Source organism: Leucopleurus acutus (genome assembly GCF_964270905.1).
Source record: "Leucopleurus acutus genome assembly, chromosome: 9".
NCBI lineage: Eukaryota > Metazoa > Chordata > Mammalia > Artiodactyla > Delphinidae > Leucopleurus > Leucopleurus acutus.
Genome location: NC_139144.1, coordinates 50,542,639 through 50,564,766, shown reverse-complemented (window position 1 = coordinate 50,564,766; position 22,128 = coordinate 50,542,639). Strand labels below are relative to the sequence as shown.

Genomic DNA, 22,128 nt, shown 5'->3' with positions numbered 1-22,128 from the left:
ATTATTTGAGACCTATAGGAAATTCCACTTATGAGGAAAGTTAGGAAAAATTAGAACGTATTTGAAAATTTGAAAATGAAAACTCTGTTGCTTGTGAGTTTTCTGATGAAACAGAAGGGTTTGGGGCACCAAAAAGTCATTCTTATTTTTATTTTGGCTTTAATGTTTGATTTATTCAAGTTATATTATCAAAAACCTAGTTCTTTACATTTTAAAACTTGATTTGCAAATCACTGCTAAGTGATCGTTGAATAATATTTAGTTCCTATTTACAGACTTAGCTAATTGAACATGTACAAACATTTAAAATTGCATTTATAAATTTTTTGTATTTGATTTCCTTTTTAAGTACTATTGTTAGCAACTGACAGTCTTTGCAAGTACTTAAGAAGCTCTTATACATCTGTTCTATTAAACTTACAAGTATTGTGATCTTTAAAGTTTTCTTAAATCTTCTAATGCTGTATTATGCAACTCAGTCTTCCTCTAGTCAAAAGATACTGTGCAAGTATCTTTTCCACAGTTTTGGAAGCCAACAATTATCACCTCAGGTAACTTAGGTTATTTTCTACCAAAGACGTAAAATCTTAGTTCTTCCCATACTAATCAAGGAAGATGTTATGTCACAGTATATAATTTGGGGACTTGCCTAACTAGCATGCTTGGAATTACTAATATCCAGAGATTATTGACAGAAAAACTGATTAGATTCCTATAAGCAACCCTGAGTGAGAATACAGAAGCTTGTTTATTGTTGTCATGGCAAAGACACTATAGTGTTAAGAAAAGGATATTCACATAAACCACCTGCCTAGACCCAAGCTCTGACATGACTTCATAGTCTTACTCACAGAAGTCTGCAATTCCCAGCCAGTTTGCCCATTTGATTTGATTTTACATTTCTTCAAATTTTGGGTAATGCAAATCTTTTCTATCAGAGTCTAAAGACAGCTTACAATTAAGGAGTCCGAAGATATTTAAATGCCCTGTTGTCTAAATCTCAATTCTGTATTCCTTTATGTTCTCAGAATCAAGCAACTCTTACAAGTATTTCAAATGATATATGATGGAATTTAGTTTTTTATATAGTTCTTTTCTGACTTGTAGTCACTTCTTCCATGGGTAGTTTAGCCTAGTGGCATTACTAAAGAGTCATTCCTGAGATATGAACGGTAGAAATGATCCCTGAAAGTATAGTCTTAAGAGATATAGACAGCAAAATTTAGACCTCTCTCCCCTTTGAGAATAGGAGTGTAGGTTGACCGTAAGCTGAAGAAGGCTAAGTTAAATATCAGACTGCACTGGAGAAGCACTACATTAAAACAGATTACCAAATTATGTTTCAAAACCATACAGATAGTTTTGAGATTGCATTTATTCATAACTAGGTAAAAAAAGAATTCCTCAATGTTTTTCAAAGATTAGCAAATGAAATATATAGTTCATACAACAATAAACTCAGACCTAATTAAAAAATTAAGAAACAGCAATAATCTTCTGCTTGTTCTAAAATGGTAAGAAATCAAATCAGCCTCCTAAAATTTCATAAATACTACTTGGGATACAAAATTTATCAGGTTTTGGGTGGTTATAAAGAATTCGACTATTAATAGAGTTCAGAGTGAGAGTTACCCATGGATGGGTTCCTAACCAAAGTGCTATCATAAGATGAGCTGAAGTTGTATAACTTGGTCTCAAATTACCGTGTCTGATTCAGTACGTCCTCCCCGTACAATACTGAAACAAAGTAGTAACTGGAAGGAAGCTAAACTATAGGGCCCTTATTTAGTCCCAATCACCTGGCAGTGAAATAGCAAGGCAGGCAAACAGTCTCCATAGATGTGATGAAAGAACAGCCATCTCACATAGGGCAGGCTGACAGTCACAGGGATTTTGACAGAGTATCCTGAGCTGATACCAACATCTGATAATCCTGAGTCCTAGAACACTAGAGCTATCAGAGTAGAATGGAATTAAGATGTCTGTAAAAGTAAATTTACTGAATATGTGTTTTTTCATTTTTATTAATTTTAACTACATAAGTAATATATAGACTTTTTTTAATACCTAATGCAAAAAAAAACAAAACACAAATTTAACATTACAAATAAGACTAAAGTACCTGTTGACCAACATCTCCAAATCTAATATCTTCTTTGGAGGTAACCACCATTATCAGTATGAAGTATATCTTTCCAGCTCGCTTGCTATGCAATTATATGCATATATTTACCGTTGGAAAAATGTATTTTATGTTGCTGGGATTTTTTAATATTTAAAATGAATATACACGTTGTTCTGCACCTTGCTTTAGTCACTTAAGAATATCTTGCTAATCTTTTTATGTCAGTAAATAAAGACATTTGTTGAGTGCTTATAATGTACTCTTTCAAGCATTTGTATATCTATTTAATGCATTTAGTCTTCATGACAATGCAGTTATTATTATGTTGTTATTATCGTGCCCATTTTAGCAGCTGAGGATTCTGAGGGAAAGAGAGATTAGAGAAATTGCCCAATTTAGTGACAGAGCCACCGTTTTGGATTCTGTTCAAGGAAGACTAACTCCAGGTCTCCTCTCACGGCAACTATTGTACACCGCCTCTCTGAGGTACATTAGCCTACCTCTGAATGCGGTGTGTATCAACCCAAAGCCCCATGAGTCCATCTTTTGTGAACTTGCAGTGACTGAACGATATGCAGATACTGTTCAAGTTTGAAGATGCCACTGAGTGCCTCATTATGCTCGGCATTTCGGTTGATAATAGCACAAGCCAGGCAGTGTGATGGTATAAGGTGTGTGTGACTGTTTTTGAGGAGAATAATGAACATAAGAATGCGGAGCAGACCCCATTGTTATGCTGCACCATTCCCCTACTTCCCTCGCAGCCTATGTCTGATCTGTGAGCAGCATTCCATTTACGTCAAAAATAACGTCAATCTAGTGAAAAAACTGAATGACTCAGAGCATTACTGTAGAGAACTGGTCTCTGTGTGATATGATCTATAACATCCTAATTTCACAGAACACTTTTCATAACAGCTGCTAAAATTGTGATCAAATCCATTAACTTCTTTTAAAGGATCCAATGTGAAGCAATATTGAAGCTAGCCTTAAAATGCAGGTGTACTGAGGTGGAGTCCCACCCACTCAAACCTGCATTATCATTAGCTACTTCATACCTTTTCTGCATTTGTCTGTCTATATTTATTGATCCACTTGTATCTGCTCTTCTTTTGTATTTCTAGCTGCATTTGGGTCAGAGATAGGCTATTTCAGAGTCTGGAGGGTCTGAAAGAAAGAACAGAGAAGAAAGGAGAGAGGAAAAGGAAGTTTTCCTCTAATTCTAATGGACAGCAGAACAAGGTACACTGGAGACAAGGGGTAGAGGAAGAACCCAGGGTCTTGCGTTTATGAAAGTAGTGTTATGCTATGCTGTTGATTAAGATCTCTGTAGAGAACGATTGACAGTGAGAGAACATGGCCACCGAAGCCCTTACATTGAGCAGCTCATAACTTAGAAATGTTGACCCAGTTGGATTTCTCCTGCCACATCATCATCCACAAAAGTGACAGCTAATTTTTCTATGTAAGAATTTTATTCCTTGGATAAATACAAAGTCAAATAAAATCCCTCCATTTTATTTTTTCTTCCGATGCTATATCCTTCTGGGAATGTGCAAAGTTACCCCTTGACATGTATTTTTGTTTGGAACGTAGAGTAAGACTAAAAAGAAGTTTCGAAGAAGGTGGAAGGTGACTTGTGAAATTTACTTTCAGACTTGAGAGTGTCCTTCTGGAAAGAGGATAGGCTTCTGAGGACTGAGCTCTATCCAGTCTTCCACAGATTAACTGTGATAAAGTCAGTACACAAGTTAGTGACCTGGGAGCCTTGGTTTTCCTACCTGAGAAAAAAGGCTGGGCCAGAATCCCTAAGGTTCGTTTGAATTACAGTATTCTGATTCTTATATGACATGATAGAAAAATATAGCTTCTAGTGGTCATTAGATCACCCTTCTAGTTACCCAGCAGCATAATCCTGTACACATTTTCCTCCTCTCTCACACTAATACTCCTGAGGGGGTTGTTACTTGCGGTGTCTTTAGTAGTTGCTTCCTCTGGACAGCCATTTCTTCCAACTTCCTTCTGGTATAAGAGTTGTTGAAGTGAAAGTCCTTAGCTCCATTCCAGTTTTATAAAGCTTAAAAAATTTTTTTCCTCAGGATGGGAATACAGATTACTGATTCATAACCCATTAATCACTGCTATAAAGAGGCCCTGAGATCTTTGTTTTCAGGCCCTCAAAAATTGTTAATTGGGTGTGATGAGTTGTTGGCCACTTGGATAATGGATTTAAACCACTGCTTCTCAGACTCCAGCTAACTTCATGTTTAATAGGTATCATTACATGTGGGCGCTCCAGCGGTGGGCACCCAGTCAGTGCTAGCTGATGATAAAGCAAGCATACAAGATCGCCATTTGGGGGTTGTCCAACACCAGGACCAGGCAAATTACTGAACAGTAATGGGGCAGAAGCCCCAGAATAATTCTCTCTACTCTCAACCCTGCTGATAAGCAGTTCTCACGTTCCCTCACTTTATTTGTTCAGCACCTAGTGATGAGGTAGCTACTGCAATCCTGGATGTTATATACTATGCTAGGTTCTCCAGAGTTAGGTCTCTATTGCAAAAGGAACCATGTTTACAAAAGTAGAATGAGCTTCCTACTTGGTTCTTTTTGTCACCAGGTAACCAAAGTTGTTACTAAACCAAAGAAGAAATCATCCGAGAAATAGTTTTTCTATAGTTTTCAGTGCCTTCCTTTTTTATACTCTTCCACGAATGTGGAAGATTAATAACATTTCATAATAACATGTTGGAGAAGTGAATTTTCTAGACTAGTCACATCATTTGTGAATTGACAGCTGAACACACTGAACTCTAATTGCATTAAAATCTTATTCTAATAATTTGTTGAACACTAGCTAAATTGGTGTGTACAGACTAGTGGCCTAGGAGTCAGAAAACTAGAATACGTAGTGACGGCAGCTCATAAACTAGATATGTGGATGAGGACAAGACAGTCAAGTTTTCTGAGCTTCAGGAGAGGAAAAAATATACTTGGCTGCTCTGTCTCTTGGGGCTGTTGTGAGGAACAAATGAGATGATGTATGTGACAGTGCTTGGTGTTATAAAATGTACAGTCTAAATATGAGATAGATAAGTTGTAAGATGTGTGTATATGGCAGTATATCTAATTATATTATTGCATTCCTCCATGTGGTATTTCCACTTTTTATATGTAAACAAGAGCTGGTGAAGTTGATTCTCTCCCAATTATCACAACTCCTAATGGGCAGCTACAAGTTCAGATTTTATTGAAAAGAGGAAATTAAAGTGATCAAGGAGATTATTTTTTCTTCATTGACATGTAAAAAATAAAGGGACTACTGATAGAAAATATTTAGCTGTCTTTAAATATACTTGAATGGTCTGACTTTTCTGAATATCCACTTTTCTTTCAAGAAAGAAAAGGCAAATGAAATGAAAAGGCAAGCCTGTACATATTTTTATTCAGTGGATGTACCTCTCAGGGAAAAATATATTTAAGTTTATTTGTTAGAACCATATGCCAAGTGCTAAGTTCCATAGGTAAGAAAGGTACAACCTGAGGTGCTTCCTTGTTTTGCTTTTATAATATAATATATTTAGAACATAATACTTCATAATATTTAATACTGTGAAAAGAATTTCCTGGGGGTAATGCTACTGTGAGAAATTGATTTACTCTATTAATATCAGTACATATTAATATTTTCTACAGCTCAGTTATTTGCTTTATTCTTAATAATTTAAATCCAAGAAGCACTTGATCATTAATTTCTTGAACATTATGACTTCATTTAATGACTGCCGCTCTGAAAAGGTAAAATAGGTTTAATGACCAAACTTCATTATTTCTAAGGAGTGGCTACATATGCAAATGTAAGGAGCAATAGCATTCCAAATAAATTCAACTAGGGGAACACTTTTCCTCAGCCAGTGCCTATTCAGCCAGTGTTCGTGGGTAACCTACCCTCTTCCCTTTCAGAATTGCAACTTTTGAGTCCTGACTTATACTCTGGGCAGCAAGATTAAGGGTGGGGAGAGGCAGACTAAAGAGAACTACAGTGGTTTCTCCCTCTAGCCTTTACCAGGTCATTTTGTGTGTGTTCCACTTCACTCTGTTTTTCTTTGAGTCTTTTTATTTAAAGACTTAAACACTTCCCTTTGAAAAATCAGTGTAGTTTCTGGTGGGGAGAGAAGATATCCAAGAAAAACAAAATGAGACAAAGACGCATACACATAACTTGGAATATAAACTTAAAAGTTAATAAAAGGAAATTGGGGGACGGTATTTCTTTTAACTTTTCAGCTCTTTTACTTTATTTATCTTACAGTTTTATTGAGATATAATTGACACAGCACTGTATACGTTTAAGGCATATAGCATAATAATTTTTTTTTTTTTGCGGTACAGGGGCCTCTCACTTTTGTGGCCTCTCCCATTGCGGAGCACAGGCTCCGGATGCGCAGGCTCAGCGGCCATGGCTCACGGGCCCAGCCGCTCCACGGTATGTGGGATCTTCCCGGACCAGGGCACGAACCCGTGTCCCCTGCATCGGCAGGCGGACTCTCAACCACTGCGCCAGCAGGGAAGCCCCAGCATAATAATTTTACTTACATAAATCATGAAATGATTATCACAATAAGTTTAGTCAATGTCCATCATCTCACATAGATACAAAGTAAAAGAAAAAGAGAAAAAAATATTTTTTCCTTGTGATGAGAACTCTTAGGATTTACTCTCTTAACTGTCATATATAACATACAGCAGTGTTAATTATATCTATCATGTTGTACATTACATCCCTAGTACTTATTTATCTTATAGCTGAAGTTTGTACCTTTAACTACCTTCATCTAAGTCCCCCTTCTCCCACCCCCACCTCTGGTAACCAAAATCTGATCTCTTTTTTCTGTGAGTTTGTTTGGTTGGTTGGTTGGGGGGTTTTTTTGAAGTATAATTGACCCACAACACTATGTTAGTTCCTGTTGCACAACATAGCAATTCGATATTTTTATACATTACAAAGTGATCACCACAGTAAGTCTGTTTACCATCTGTTACTATACAAAGATATTATGCTATTGTTGACTGTATTCCCCACTCTGTACATTTTATGCCCATGATTCATTTATTTTGTAACTGGAAGCTTGTACTGCTTAATCTCCCTCACCTATTTCACTCATTTCCATATCCCTTCCTCTCTGGCCACCACCTGTTTGTTCTCTGTATCTAAGACTCTGTTTCTGTTTTGTTATGTTTGTTCATTTGTTTTCTTTTTTAGATTCCACACATAAGTGAAATCATACAGTATTTGTGTTTCTCTGTCTGACTTATTTCACTTGGCATAATACCCTCTAGGTCCATCCATGTTGTTACAAATGGCAAGATTTCATTCTTTTTTTATGGCTGAGTAATAGTCTGTTGTGTACACGCACACGCACACACCACATCTTCTTTATCCATCCATCTATCAATGGTCAGTTTATTATACTTCATCCATAATACTAGTAAATTAAGTACTTGTGGTGGTTTACCTGTTTTTTGTTTTTGTTTTGCTTGGATAGCCCGACCTTGTTTTATTTCCCCAGCTATCTTAAATTTGCTGTTGAGGTAAGTTCTTTGCTGGTCCTTCTAGAGAGTTCAAAGAAGCACAAGCTAAATTTTCAGAAACTCTGTTTTGGGTGGAAAAAAATATATTAAGACCAAAATGGTACAGTCCTTACAGTTACAGTCTTGGTAACTTTTGCTGTGGAAAATTTATGCTGATGGTCACCTTTTGTTATCTGCTCTTGACCTGGCACCTGACTTTTTTAGTTTTTTTCCTTGATTTCTAAGATCTCCCAACTTTGATACACCTTCTTGTATCTTTGTTCATCCAACACTCCAGCATGCATTCTTGTAAATAAATAAACACAAGTGCGTGTTTTTAATAGTTATGTTGTAGAAAGGTTTTAATGGGCTTTGGATGTTAGATTTTTGGTGTTGACTTGGTCATCTTTAGTGTTCGTTTCTTCCCTTAGGCTTTGTACATTTCTCCTAAATCTCACTGATTTCTTTGTTACCTCTGTTACCAGACAGGCCGCCATGATTGTCACCTGTTTCCTGACTGGTATTACTGATAACCTTGAGATTTTGTTATCAGTGTCTATGGTCTCTGTCAGTCCTCTCCAAAGTTCTCACAGATTATTTTGCAATATTCTTTTCTTAGACTTTAATGAAGCAGTCCCAGAGACAGAACGCCTGGATTCAAAAGCACTGAAAACCCGGGCCCAGCTTTCCGTGAAGAACAGACGCCAGAGGCCCTCTAGGACAAGACTCTATGATAGTGTCAGTTCAACAGATGGCGAGGACAGTCTGGAGCGAAAGGTGAGTGCCCCTGACCGCTTTCTGACTTGTGAGTTTGGGCTGTATCCTTGTTCCTACAGCTTATTGAAGATAATGATTTTCCTGCAGCCATATTCTGTATTCTAGTTGGAAACAGCTGGAATAGTTCACTTTTTTGTCTCCTAAATTCTTATTCACCTCGATATATCGTTGTAATTCAAATTCTTTCTGTACTCATTTGATGAACTAATAACCAAGAGCATTATCCGTATTGTCATATTTCATGATGGTGCTTTTGATATTCAGCTGTTGGTTTTGTCTGATGGTAAATAATGAGTGTACAAGTCATTGTTTCTGTATGTCTTAGGTATCTGTGGTAGCTACAAAGGTAATATGGTGAATTGTTGTGAACTATGTAGTCTTATCTGTAAACCAACAAAAATGGGTTTTCATAGGGATTTACTAAAAAAAGGTCCATCTGATTTCAAAGTAAGTATCACATGGGACTGATGCTCAGTGGCATAACCTCCTTTATAATCTCTTATACCAACAGCCTTCAAACAGTTTCTATAACCACATGCACATTACCAAATCACTTCTGCCCAAGGGTTTGAGAACTTCTCCAGAATCAGATTCTGGTGCTTCATCCCTCACTCCAGTGGCTGGCAGTGTGCCCTTCTCGTCTGACCACATAGCTGAATTTCAAGAGGGACCCCTGCACCCAGAAAGGGAGCCTTCCTCCTCTACTGGGGGAGACACGTCATTCTCCTCTCCTTCAAAATCTGATCATGATATGGAAGAATCTCCTTGCCACCATCAAGCCACCACCAAGAAAATACTACAAGAAAAAGGTACCGTTAATTTTGTTGTTGTTTAGCTTCTGTTTTGTCTGACTTCACTAACACCTCAATTTGTGCCATGTAAAAATGGCTCTTTTCAAAAAAACGAAAGCAACAAAAACAAAGGCCTTGTCTTTTCATAGCTAATAATTAATACTGCATTCCTTTTATATTATGGGACAAGAGAACACCCTTCTCTCTTTATTTTGCTTTTTTAAAATCTTTTCCTACCTGATTAGTATCTCACTTCTTCAGCTTTCTACAAGTTTACTATTGAAGGAAATTCTTCAGGAGGCCTTCGAGAGATTTTGTGTAATAGTAGCCCATAGTTTCAATAACTACTAACATAATCATTTAGAAAAAAATATGTGTATATGAAAGTGAAAACAATATAGGTCTTAACCCATTAATTGGTTTTTATTTAGAAGAAATTTTCACAGTAATTTATATTGCAAAGAATGTGATAGAAAAGCTATGATAAAGATAATGCAGGGAGATTAGTCAATAAATTTGAAAATATGCTCCTAGAATTAGCATCAGAATTTCATAGCAGTGTCAATAGATTGTTGTCCTTTTAATTGTGTGCTTTAATTTATAGAAGTAATAAATTCCTGTTTAAACAAGTGAAATGATGCAGAGATATATAAAGAACAGGTTCATTCTCTTCCTACCACATCTGATGTGTTCCTTTAAAGTAACCAAGAAGATTTGGTTATATTATTTTCACATCTGAAATGCACATAGATATATATGGTGTGTTTGTGTGTCCGTATGTATATATATACACATATATTTTAAACAAATGTGTGTATATATATATATATATATATAGACAAAAATAATTTCTGGTGTGTGTTTTGTTTTATATACTTTTTTTTATAAAAGTGAATTCTACAAATGACATTCTGCAGTTTTGTTATACACATGATAATATTTTATGGACATCCCTCTGGGGCAATATACACAAATTTAAATGACAAGATAATCTTCTATAGTGAGCCGATAATATAACTGAGGCAACCCTTGTAGTATTGATGGACATTTAAGTTGTATCCCAGGTGGGGGTAGGTTGTTGTTTATTCGCTTGTGTGCTTACCACTGTGAAAAAGATATAAGCATTCTGATGCTTTACATTCTTGTATGCTGATGCTTTCATTTCTGTAGAATAAATTTCCGAAAGTTGAATCGGTAGTCAGAGTATATTGTACTCAGAGGATAATGTATGGCTTTAAATGCTTTTATTGTAAAAAATAAATACTGAAAATAAATAAAATAAATATTCAAAATAAAGGGAAAGAACAACCAAAAAACAGAAAATAGAAAGGAAGGGATAATGAAGATAAAAGCTGAGTTTAATGAATTTTTATTAACATGAAAAGCCTACTCTTAACACCTCCACAAAATAAACGCAGCAAAGCTATGTAAAAGTGAATAGCCCCCTGGAAGGACAGGTTAAGAAAAAAAATAGAGAAACCAAAAACACCCACAGCGTTTGAAATGAGAAAGGAGATACAGAGGTTAAAAAAAATTTTAAGATAGCACGCCAACTCTATGGCAGATTTGAAAATCTAGAGGAAATAGAGGATTTCCTACCAAAATATAAAGTACTCAAAATGGTCTAAGAAAAAGAAAACCTGAATAAGCCAATAAGTACAGAAATACAAAATATATTTTTATAGCTTCCATTTAGAAAGGTACCGGGCCCAGGTGGTTTTATAACTGAATTCTGACTCACCTATAAAAAAAATAGATAGGAAAAGATAAAATAGAGCATCTATTTTATGTTAATTATTCCAGGAGATGTTTTTCATTTATTTTTTGTAGCTAGAGTCTTAAAAACTAGTAAAGATCATGTGGAAGAAGAAAATCTTATTATACCTTAAGAAATATATCTTATTTCTTATTATATAAGAAAATCTTATATAAAATCTAAATGTAGATTCATTTGAAATATGATGCTCGTAAATTAAATCCAGGAGTGAAAATTACTTATATTCCATAATCATGTAGGGTTGATTATGGAAATGTAAGGATGGTTTAACATTAGAAAATCTAACTGTATGAATCATCATATCAACAAAGGAAAAGTCAAGTGTTATAATAGTAATAGACATTGAAAGGAGTTTGATATAATTTTTCAGACATTTCCTATAAAAACTTGTTAAGTAAAGAAGGTATTAGGAAAAAAATCATCTAAATAAGATTATTCACCAGAGAGCAATGACAAAACATCATACTGAATAGTGAATCTTAAGCCACACAAAACTAGCAGATTATTTAGAGACACAAACAAAATGTTGAGGTTACAAATGGAGTGACAAAGTTAATTACTTGGGAGGAGTGTCAGGGAACGAAAATGAAAGAGAATATACTGGGGACTTCCTAGGTATAAACTTCATGGGAGTGGGGTGAGAAATGAAATGGGTGTTTATTTTATTATTTTTCCTTTAAACGCTAAAATTATTTTATAAAATACTCTTGATTTCAGTAGACAATAATATATATACAAAGTTAACTGATAGACTCTATATGTCTAACATACAAGTAGCTTCGAAGAATTTTTTAAGTCAAGCATAGGCTAAGGTAATAAATCGTCAATTTATTGAAGAGAAAATTCATGTTACTTATAAAATATGAAAAGGTGATCAACCTCATTAATGATCAGAGAAATAGTCATTTGAGTTAGATACCCATCAGATTACTTCCACCAACCAGTGCTAGCAAAGATGTGGGACACACTCATTCATTACAGATACGATTGTGCATCACTACACTGAAAAGTCCATGCGCACTTATCTCTACCAGAGCAAAAGTTGTAATCTTTCTACAAATACATCCTGAACATAGAAATACAGTTGATGGTGGAGGCTTACCTTGTTTTGTAACTCTTAGTAAGTGTCATAGCTTTATCCCTGATATTTTCCCTGGTTTCCTTCCCTGAGCCTATTGATTTGCTGGAATTATCTTCCACAGACTGGTCCTAAGCACAAGTCTTCCAGAAGACGTTTTAAGGTAAAAAAAATAAGTACTTAGGGAGTACAAGATACTAGCGGAGGCAAGAGAAAATATGTCAAGCCTGCTAATTCATCAAAAGCAGTTGTAAAGTTGGTGAAGGACTTACACTGTGATTTTGACCTACTTTCAAAAGAATGAAGGCTTCAGAAACTCTCATTAACTAACCTAAATTGTGGATTGTAATGGCACTTTTATAGAAATATACTTGTGTGAAGCCCTCTGTCATCTCCTCAAGAAAAAAAAAATGTGTATAGACCTTACTTGGTTCATAAGAAGGCAAAAGAGCAGGGGCATATATTTTGGAAATATAGGTTAATACTTTGTAGTCCACTGTTTGAGTTTATAAGGCATAACTTAGCTGTCTGAAAGAAAGTGCTTTATAGTCGGAGAGTGGATCCCTCACACATGAAATCTGACTAAAATTTTTTAAAAGTGGCTACATCTTGTCTAGATTATTTCTCTTTTCCTTTTCCTTCTAAAAGCAAATGTTTCATCTCAAATTGGAGAAGTATTACATGGAAGTGAGTTGTGTTTCACAGTCCATTAGCAGTAATATAGAGCAAAATGTGGTTAGCAGTGATTAGCATTAAAATGTGAGCATTCCATCTTTTCTCCAATACCTCCTTTGCTTGCTACTGCCCCTTCTTTGGGATTAAGCTTCCAGCTGTAGTAAGCAGGACCAAGAAATACGGGGTGGGTAGTTTCTTCTGCAGAGACAAACTCTTAAGCTTTCCCATTTTTTTAATTTTCCTGGGTTGATCATGCTTCTGGGTAACTAGAAAGGAGCAATTAATTGAGCTTTTATAAAGTATTAACTTTATAAATAGTTACTAGTATGATAACCATTATTAGACATTAACTATGACCAGATGAAAGCAGTGCCTCACATTCTTTCCTTCCCTTGATAAAAGTTTCCAGCCTTGAAGAGCTTCCTGTGCCTTCCATGTTCACAGTATTAATCCATTCATTCATGTATTTATTCAACAAATAGTTATTGAGCACCTGCTCTGCGTCCGGCATTGTGCTAAAGGCTGAATATACAATGATAATATTCCATCCTTTCCTGCAAGGAGTTTGCAGACTAGAGTCTGTTTGTCTGTCTCTCTGTCTCTGTTTCTCTCTCTCTCTTTGATTTATTGCTTGCTTGTTTGTTTGGTGACAGACCCTGTCTCTCTGACACCACACAACCACCACCATCAATAACCAGGAAGCCCCTGTACTTTCTGCCTTCCACTCTCAGGCTCTGTTGCACCTTGAAAGATAGCAAAGAAACCTATCAGTCAAGACTCTTTACATTCTGTGAAATCCTTGAGTTCTTTGCCATGTGAGACGAATCGACTATTCAGAGCAGGACTCAACAGAGGTTAAGTGTGGTTAGCCTGATTTACCTGTGTGTATGTGTTTATATGTGTGTGGTTCTTACAACTCACTGGCTCCTTAATAAAGGAACTAGAATGGGATTTGTACTCAACAAGTACAAACTTCATACGTAACATGCCACTCCAGGAAATTCTGGTCCTTCTTCAAAGCTCAGCTTAAATGTCACCTCCTTTAGTGGACCCTTTGCACACCCTCCCCATTCCCGGGCAAAGTGAATTATTCTCTCTGATCCCACAGAAATTTTCACAGTTACTTCTGCTTCTGTCACTTTGTGTGTGATAATAAGTGATCAGGTTGTCAAGTGTGAGCCAGAGTTTTCTTACTTGTCTGATTCATCTTTGTATTCATGGCCCCTAGTAAACTATATGCATATAATTGATGTTAATAAGGTTCTTGGACAAATTAATAAGTATGTCTCTCTAGATAATCAGTACAAGTCTTATAAAACTGAGGTCGTCAAACCAAATTTGGCCCCCACCCGTTTTTTTTTAAGATTTATTTATTTATTTATTTATTTAATTTAGTTTTTGGCTGCATCGGGTCTTAGTTGCAGCACACGGGATCTTCATTGAGGCATGTGGGATTTTTTGTTGCGGTGTGCGGGCTCTTCGTTGTGGTGCATGGGCTTCTCTCTAGTTGTGGCGTGTGGGTTTTCTCTTCTCTAGTTGTGGTGCGCAGGCTCCAAGGCGCCTGGGCTGTGTAGTTTGCAGCACGCGGGCTCTAGTTGAGGCGCGTGAGCTCAGTAGTTGTGGTACATGGGCTTAGTTGCCCCGCAGCATGTGGGGTCTTAGTTCCCTGACCAGGAATCGAACCCATGTCCCCTGCATTGTAAGGATTGTAAGGTGGATTCTTTACCACTGGACCACCAGAGAAGTCCCGCCACCCCCCTTTTTTTTTCCGATGAGATAAATGCTTTTATTTAATTAATTTATTTATTTATTTATTTTTGACTGCACTGGGTCTTCGTTGCTTCACGTGGGCTTTCTCTAGTTGTGGCGAGCGGGGGCTACTCTTTGTTGCAGTGCGCAGGCTTCTCATTGTGGTGGCTTCTCTTGTTGCAGAGCACGGGCTCTAGCACGTGGGCTTCAGTAGTTGTGGCACGTGGGATCAATAGTTATGGTGCACGGGTTTAGTTGCTCTGCGGCATGTGGGATCTTCCTGGACCAGGGCTTGAACCTGTGTTCCCTGCATTGGCAGGCGGATTCTTATCCACTGTGCCACCAGGGAAGCCCCTGCCAGCCGTTTTTATAAGTAAAGTTTTATTGGAGCACAACCACACTCAAACAGTTACATACTGTTTTCATACTACAGTAGCACAGAGTTGAGTAGCTGTGGCAGAGTCAGTAGCCCACAACCTAAAATGTTTACTCTCTGGCCTTTTACAGAAAGTTTGCTGACTCCTGGTTTAGACATACATTTTCTTCCACTCAACATTGCTGGATAAACTCTGAAAATGTCTTAGTCATTGGTTGCTGTTTATCAAGATTTTTTAAAGTGATATACCATTACTTTTGATTTAACAAGGTACCACAAAGGTAATAATTAAGTTACAGCTGCAGGTGATTACATTCCTGGGGCAGATTCTCCGTTCTTCAATTGAACACCTAACTGAAGTTGGGTGTTTTCTAAATTGCACCAGTACCACATTCACAAGTCATAATTTTGTTGTCATATTTGTGGGACCTCAGTGGAAACTAGGATAGAAAGAATCCCATTACAACTGGCTAAATGATAAACATCTAACCCCATTTCAGTTAAAATTAGAGAAAGTAAAAGATTATTCCTAGAGGTTTGTTAAGCAAGTTATATAGCAATAAAGGGCATGAAAATATTTTCCCCCTGTCTATTCTTTGAGTAGCCTAATACTAAAGTTTTAGTCTCTGGACTTACATAGCAGTGGGCCTTTGTTCAGACAAGGTTGAGTAAATGAAGTACTATCAGTTTTCTGTTTGTGATTTGTTCATTATTCTAAGTGTATATGTGGCTGTTAGCGCATTGCCTAACACAGAACATGTCTTCAGAAATGTTTGTTGAATTAATGTCCTTGCAAGTAGAAATCTTTACAGGATTCCCTTATTATTATGTTGCATTAGGCCTTTATACATATAGAAATAGTAAATTTTATCATTGCTTGGAGGACGGCGAGGTTAACCCTAGCTGAGATTGGTAAACGAGACATGACAGAGAAAATACAATTAGAGTAACTACTGAAGGACTGAAAAAACAGAAAAGATAGGTAAGGAAGGCTGTCCCAGCCTGCTGGAAGCAGTCTGTTTATTCAGGTTAGAGTGATTGCTCGTAAAATTGAACAGGTAGGTTAGGTCTATAGCTCTAGAATTTAAATACCTTAGATACCTTATCATATTACTAGAAAACCACAAGATGCTTGAGCAGAGGAATAAAAAGGAAAAGACACTAGGTATGAGGAAGATGAGTTAAGAGACCCTGAAAGGTGGAGGAGCAATAGACAATGACAGGAAAGAATGATATGAGAACTGTTGAAACATATGTAACTTGACGAGATCAGGGGGAAGAGAGTGAGGAGGTCAAAACTGATCACAGGGTTTCTAGCCTCAGAAAACACGGTCTTGTCATTGATAGAAAGTAGGAAATCAGAAGCATTATGAGGGAAAGGTGATTAACTCATTTTTAGTAGAGGAGGTCTTGAGCTCGAGAGAGAAGCCAGGGTCTTCCCTGGTGGCACAGTGGTTGGGAGTCTGCCTGCCGATGCAGGGGACACGGGTTCGTGCCCCGGTCCGGGAAGATCCCACATGCCGCGGAGCAGCTGGGCCCGTGAGCCATGGCCGCTGAGCCTGCGCGTCCGGAGCCTGTGCTCCACAACGGGAGAGGCCACAACAGTGAGAGGCCCGCGTACCGCAAAAAAAAAAAAAAGAAGCTGGGGCTGGGAGGTAGATTTCAGAGTCCCCAGAATAAAAGAAGAGGTAGTCAAGGGTCTTGTTGCAGTGAGACTAAGAAGAATGCAGTCCCAGAAAAGGCCTTAGTATTTAGCTCAGGAAATCAATCATTACCTTTGAAAATGAAGACCAGGTTGCCAAAGATTAAAGCTGGGTCACCCAACGTGAGGACTTGGACTTCTAATTGCTCGTCAAGGTAGTATTGGAGAGATTTCAAAAAGCCTAATGGGAATTCCACATACAGCTAAATAACAAACAAAAATGTCACAATTCTTTTTCTTTTCCTGAAATCATACCAATCCAATGTTGGTTTTTATGCAGACTAGAAGTTCTGATGTACATTAATGATGGATTTGATTGATTTAAAGTGGGAAAGTGCATTATTACTTAATCTTGCCTCTTCGGCCTTTTGAAAGAATTCATTGAAGTGTTCCTTGGAACACACTTTGCCAAATGTGTGAGATAATAATGTGAGGTTGCCTAGCAGCAGGCTCTCTGATGGGCAGAATCAGGCTTTTAGTCCCAAGATGTCCACATAACTGCCACACTAATAGGTTACAGAGTGTTGCCACGTACATTGCTTCATCTGGTCTTACCACCACTCGTTAAAATATCTCCCAGCCACCTTTATTTCCGAAATTAATAAGGCAGTCTCCTTTTAACTTTGCACATTCCTAGCTGTTGAGAGTTGCTCTAGAATTTATTTGGAAGAATCCAGTACTTTCTTTCCTTCAGCTTCTGTTAAGAAAATTGAAATCCTGCTTTTTTTTTTTTAATGTCCATTAGCAAAATCACCTTAGAGTGAGTTTGTGCCATGTGTGTATATTTTTTTATGTGCATGGTCACATCTGTGGCTATTTAATTCAGTTACCCAAAGAGTAATGATGCAAAGAGCCATAATAAATATTTGAGGTTAGAAGTGGATTTTGACATGGACATATTTCTTACTCTTCTATTTGATTATGTACATTTCAAGGAATTGATTATTATAATCTGTGTATCATTAACTAAAACTATGAAAAGCTCATTGCTAAAAATCCTTAGAGTATTTTTCAACATCCTGTGCTTCTTCAGAGCTTCGAAAATAGACTCCTAAATGAGAACTGTGTGCACATCATGGCTTGTAAGTTATGTGTGTTTAGAAGTTTCTCCTGAAATAGACAAAAAGCATAAGCAAAATTAACTGCAAGGTTAATTGAACACTCTCTTAGGAGAACTACACTCCATGCCAGAAGGTTGCTGGATTTTCTTTTCAATTTTAAAAAGAGAAAGACACCAACAGACAATTGGGAAAGAGCAGTTTCGTACACAGATATGCATCAAAGACACCCCTTGTTAATGATCTCAGATGATTGGATATGCTGAAATATAATGCCAAACAGCATTCTTTGCTAAATAGCTCCAAGCAGAGCCTTAGGAGTTTCTACCTTGTCCAAGGTAGAGTAAGTGCCACCAGTGGAATCTAGTTCCTACAACTGACATTGAATTCCACTGGCAAAGCGTCTCCTCTGATTGGTTTTTGGCATCATTTCAAGGGTCCCCATCCCCCAGCAGCTGCTGTGCTTTAGAGTGCCAGCGTAACTCGGAGAGAGGCAGAGATCATTCAGCTGCAAGCACTGGGGAGGTTTTTGGCGTCTTCCACATCATGGGAAGCCAGCCAAGTTGTGCTTAAAGCCAACTTCTAAAAAAAGACCTTTCAAAAATATAAATGTTTTATAGCTGAGCTCCTGCTTAAGAAGTCTCCCCCATGTTCTGTCTCCTCTATCCCAAGACTGGCCACAAGCCATTAGCAAGGGGCAGATGAGAAGGGAAAGCTTTGACTCTCACTTTCTCCCTAATCTCTCAGACTCTCAGGGGTGACGTTCTTTACTGGACTTGGGACATATGGGGGAAGTGAGCTGGGGTCCTGTCAGAAGGTGCTAAAACCCAAAGGCAAGAAAGGCATGGAGGACAGAGCCCAGACATTTGAAGCAAAGAGTTGGAGCCAGAGAAGGAACAGAAGGAAAGTCATTTGGTCCCTGCTTTGAATGTAAAGAATGATTTGATAGTGTTTATTCTTGCTTATTTTTTTTCATTCCAGTTTATTTGAAGCTAAAATTCTTTGTGATAAGTATTGGGCTTCTGTCTAACAGGACCTCTCCTGGTTTGACTGAATGTTCCTCAACATAGCTATGTTTCCTGTATGTTAATAAAGGCATCCAGTATTTTCTTTTACTGTTTGGAATTGATGCAAACCCCATAGATTCAGAGACGCAATGACTTTTGACAGTAGCTTTTTAAAAATGATAATAATTGCTTTTTTCACATATATGTATATCCTAGATGGTGCCAAAGGTCCCAGATCACTGAGGGCATCAAGTTTGTTGGTGGTGCGAGGAGGAAAAATTAAGCGGAAGTTTGTGGATCTGGGGTAAGCTCTTCATGAAGTTAAAAAGCAAGCCCTCTGTAAGAGAAGGATTAAAGGAGAAAATGTCAAATTCCCCTTTCTGACTGTGTGCTGTCATTATAGGGCGCCTTTGCGAAGGAATTCCAACAAGGGAAAGAAATGGAAAGAAAAAGAGAAAGAAGCCAGTAGGTTTTCTCCAGGTAGCAGGTACGGGTGGGTGATTAAGAACAGATGTATCTCTGCATCTAAACTTTCTGGCCCCTTTCCATTGTTAACTGGAATTAGTGGTCGTTATCTCTGTGCTGAAGTGATACAGCTAGAGGTGAGATGAAAACAAATTGCAGTTGGTATTTGTCTTACTCCGATTGAAGCCTACACCTGGCCTCGGGTAGATCCATTGGCTTAATTGCAGAATTATGGTCACATGAACAGTTTTAATAAATGTTTATCTAAATACAGTATAAATGTATCTATGTGATGTGTCAGTCAGACACATTTCAGCTTTTTTGCCTGGCTACCCACAATTCTTGTGTCTTCTGGTTATAAGTCTGAAAGGGTAATTTTGCATTTAAGTATATTGTTGGCTTTCAAGACTCTTCTGTCCACATGCGGGTAAGAAAGACCAGTGTCTCACTGAACTCAGCTATTAAGTTGATTTTTGCTGGCGCCATCAACTATGCTTACTGTTCAATAGAGACTTTCCTATAGAGAAGTGAGCTTTGTATAACACATTGTCAAGCTTTCCCAACTTTATGCTGAGATTACATAATTGTAAACTTAGGTTTATATAGGGAAACAGTAAAGCACAGAGCTCTCTCTGAAGTCCAACTGCCTGGGTTTGAATCAGCGCTCTCCCAGTTACTACCTTTAAAACCTTCGACAAGTTATTTAGCCTCTGTGCCTTTGTTTTCTCATATATGAAATGAGGATAATAAGAGTAGCTACCTGTTAGTGTAAGGATTAAATGAGTTTTCATGTAAAGCATTTAAAATGGTACCTGGCATATAGGAGGCATTCAATAATAATAATAATGATAGCAATCTGCTATAATTCTTATTATTATTTGCAAGTTACAAAGAAGTTTTATATTTATCATTTCATTTGATCCTTACAATAAGATTGGGAGGGCAGATAATAATACCATACTTTATTGATGAAGAACTTCACCTTCATAGAATTTAATTGATTAGCCCATGATTATGCAACAAGCAATTAATGTCAGTTAGCTGGGGCTTGGCCTCCTGTCCAGATGTCTTTCCAACACTGCATGTCACCTCCTAGTTACTTAAGCATCTAATGATGTTTACATTTATTTATGAATTTTGGGAATCATCCCAATAGTATAGACTAAGGAAGAAACAGACAAAATGCTAAGAATAAAAGAATGTAAAATTATTTGGGGACCACCTATCCATTTTATAGGTTGTCCCCAGCTGTTTCCTTTTTTCTCTTTTCTGCCATATACCTTGGTGAGAAATTGTACCTTCTCCCTGGGATTACAGGAGAATGGGGGAGAGGGTGAGGGATGAGAAGAGAGAATTCCAAAATTAATTATTCTTGTTAGTCTGGGTTTCCTTTATGCTGTACAATGGAGAAAGGCAAGAAAGCTCTGTTTATATTAAGGACAGGAATCTCAGGAAAAATAAGGCCATAATGCAACTCAAGAGCACTTTTAACTTTGTGTGGTTTTAGAGTGAGAAATATAAAACAGTCTACTTTATGCCTTAGAATTAAGAATAGAAAACTATCAGATATGCTCAGGGGAAAAAACAACAACAGATAGTGAAACCGTTTAAGGGAGAGAGAGAGATGCCCAAATGCACAATGGGAGAGAAACTCGAACACTTTTGAAGTGACACTGTGCTCCCTTCGGTCCCTGGGCTCCTGAGGCAGCCACTGCCCTCACCTTTGGGGCCCCACCCTCAATGGGACATAAGCGCAGGCATCCAACAGAGTGGAGGGGAGAAGGTTTGACTGAATTTCGTCGTAGGAGCCAGAGAGTTCTCACGCCCTTGTGTAAATTGCAGGTGAAAGTCAAGCAGGTCTTGACTCTGTTGGCAAATACTCACCTTACTCCAGGCAAAACCACCATAGTCCAGGGTGGGCGGTCATCATCGTGCTGCTTAATCGCAGCCGATAACCAGCTTTTGAAGCAGCAGCCAGCTAGGCTGCCTAGTCAGCTACATTTTAAAACATTAACTCTGCAGTCTCTCCGCATCAGTAGTCACAAACAGTTCACGTGTACAACATTACAAAGTAGTTTTCAGTTAGAATCAGAGTTTCATAATTATTTGTAATTACAGTAGAAGGTTGACAGGACTGAAAGGAATTCATGTAATTGAAACAGTAGGGCAGGGAAGAAGAAGGATTTTTTCAGTTTCAAAAAAATAAATTTTTGAGCTATCACAGTAATTGGTTAACAGTAATCAAATCTAATGACAGCCTCCATTCTACTATGTAGATGAATAATGGGCCAGAACCGTATTCAGAACATATTGCAGGAAGTACAGTTACTGCCCAGTAGGAGCATAATGCAGTTGAATTGGTTTCACAGGGCCCCTGAAGGTAGGTGGGTGGCAAGCACCATGAGCTGCAGGGTCCCACTGCAGTTGTGGAGAAGAACTGGGGGTAAACTCATCACTCCTGTGAGGTTTTCTCAGAAAAAGGAGGAATGATTCACAAATTGAGTTAGGAATCTTATCTTTTAGGCTTTTCATCCAGTTCTTATAAGATTGTAAAAATCTGATGAGGTCATTCAATCAGTGATAACCTAAGGCTACCGGACTTGAAAGAGGCCAGACATTCTCTAAATGTGGTCTTGGTTTTAGTTTTTTCCTTCCCAAAGAGTAAAGAATTTACTGTATTCCTTGTGGAGACAAAGTGATTCAAATACATGACCAACATGAAACAAATAGATGAGGTTAAAATAAGAAGAAGTAAACCCTACAGACATACATGGTTCGGTTCTGTCCTTTTCAAATACGTGCTCAGTGAACTTTCTGATTTAACCAGATAACATAGCGGATAACAAAAGCAGGAAACGCAATCGTCAGAGCTTGTTCATCCCTTAAAGTACATACCAAAGAGTAAGATAAAATACTCTCCTTAGAGTAAGGAGCCACTGGTGTCAGTGGAGTGTCTATTTTTGGAGCTCTGTAG

General features: G+C 37.6%; 1 protein-coding gene across 6 annotated transcripts in view; it reads left to right on the top strand.

Annotated features, from left to right (window-relative positions):
* Positions 1-22,128, top strand: part of PPP1R9A (protein phosphatase 1 regulatory subunit 9A) — a 320,392-nt gene that overhangs the window by 277,686 nt on the left and 20,578 nt on the right. For 3 of the 6 annotated variants that reach the window (XM_082846438.1, XM_082846437.1, XM_082846436.1), the window contains 4 exons: positions 8,319-8,476; positions 9,042-9,285; positions 18,906-18,993; positions 19,093-19,176. In XM_082846438.1, the coding sequence (XP_082702564.1) occupies positions 8,319-8,476; positions 9,042-9,285; positions 18,906-18,993; positions 19,093-19,176 (574 nt within the window). Of the gene's footprint in view, positions 1-8,318; positions 8,477-8,987; positions 9,286-18,905; positions 18,994-19,092; positions 19,177-22,128 lie in introns of all 6 variants that reach the window. The other 3 variants (XM_082846441.1, XM_082846440.1, XM_082846439.1) reach the window with 2 other exon arrangements.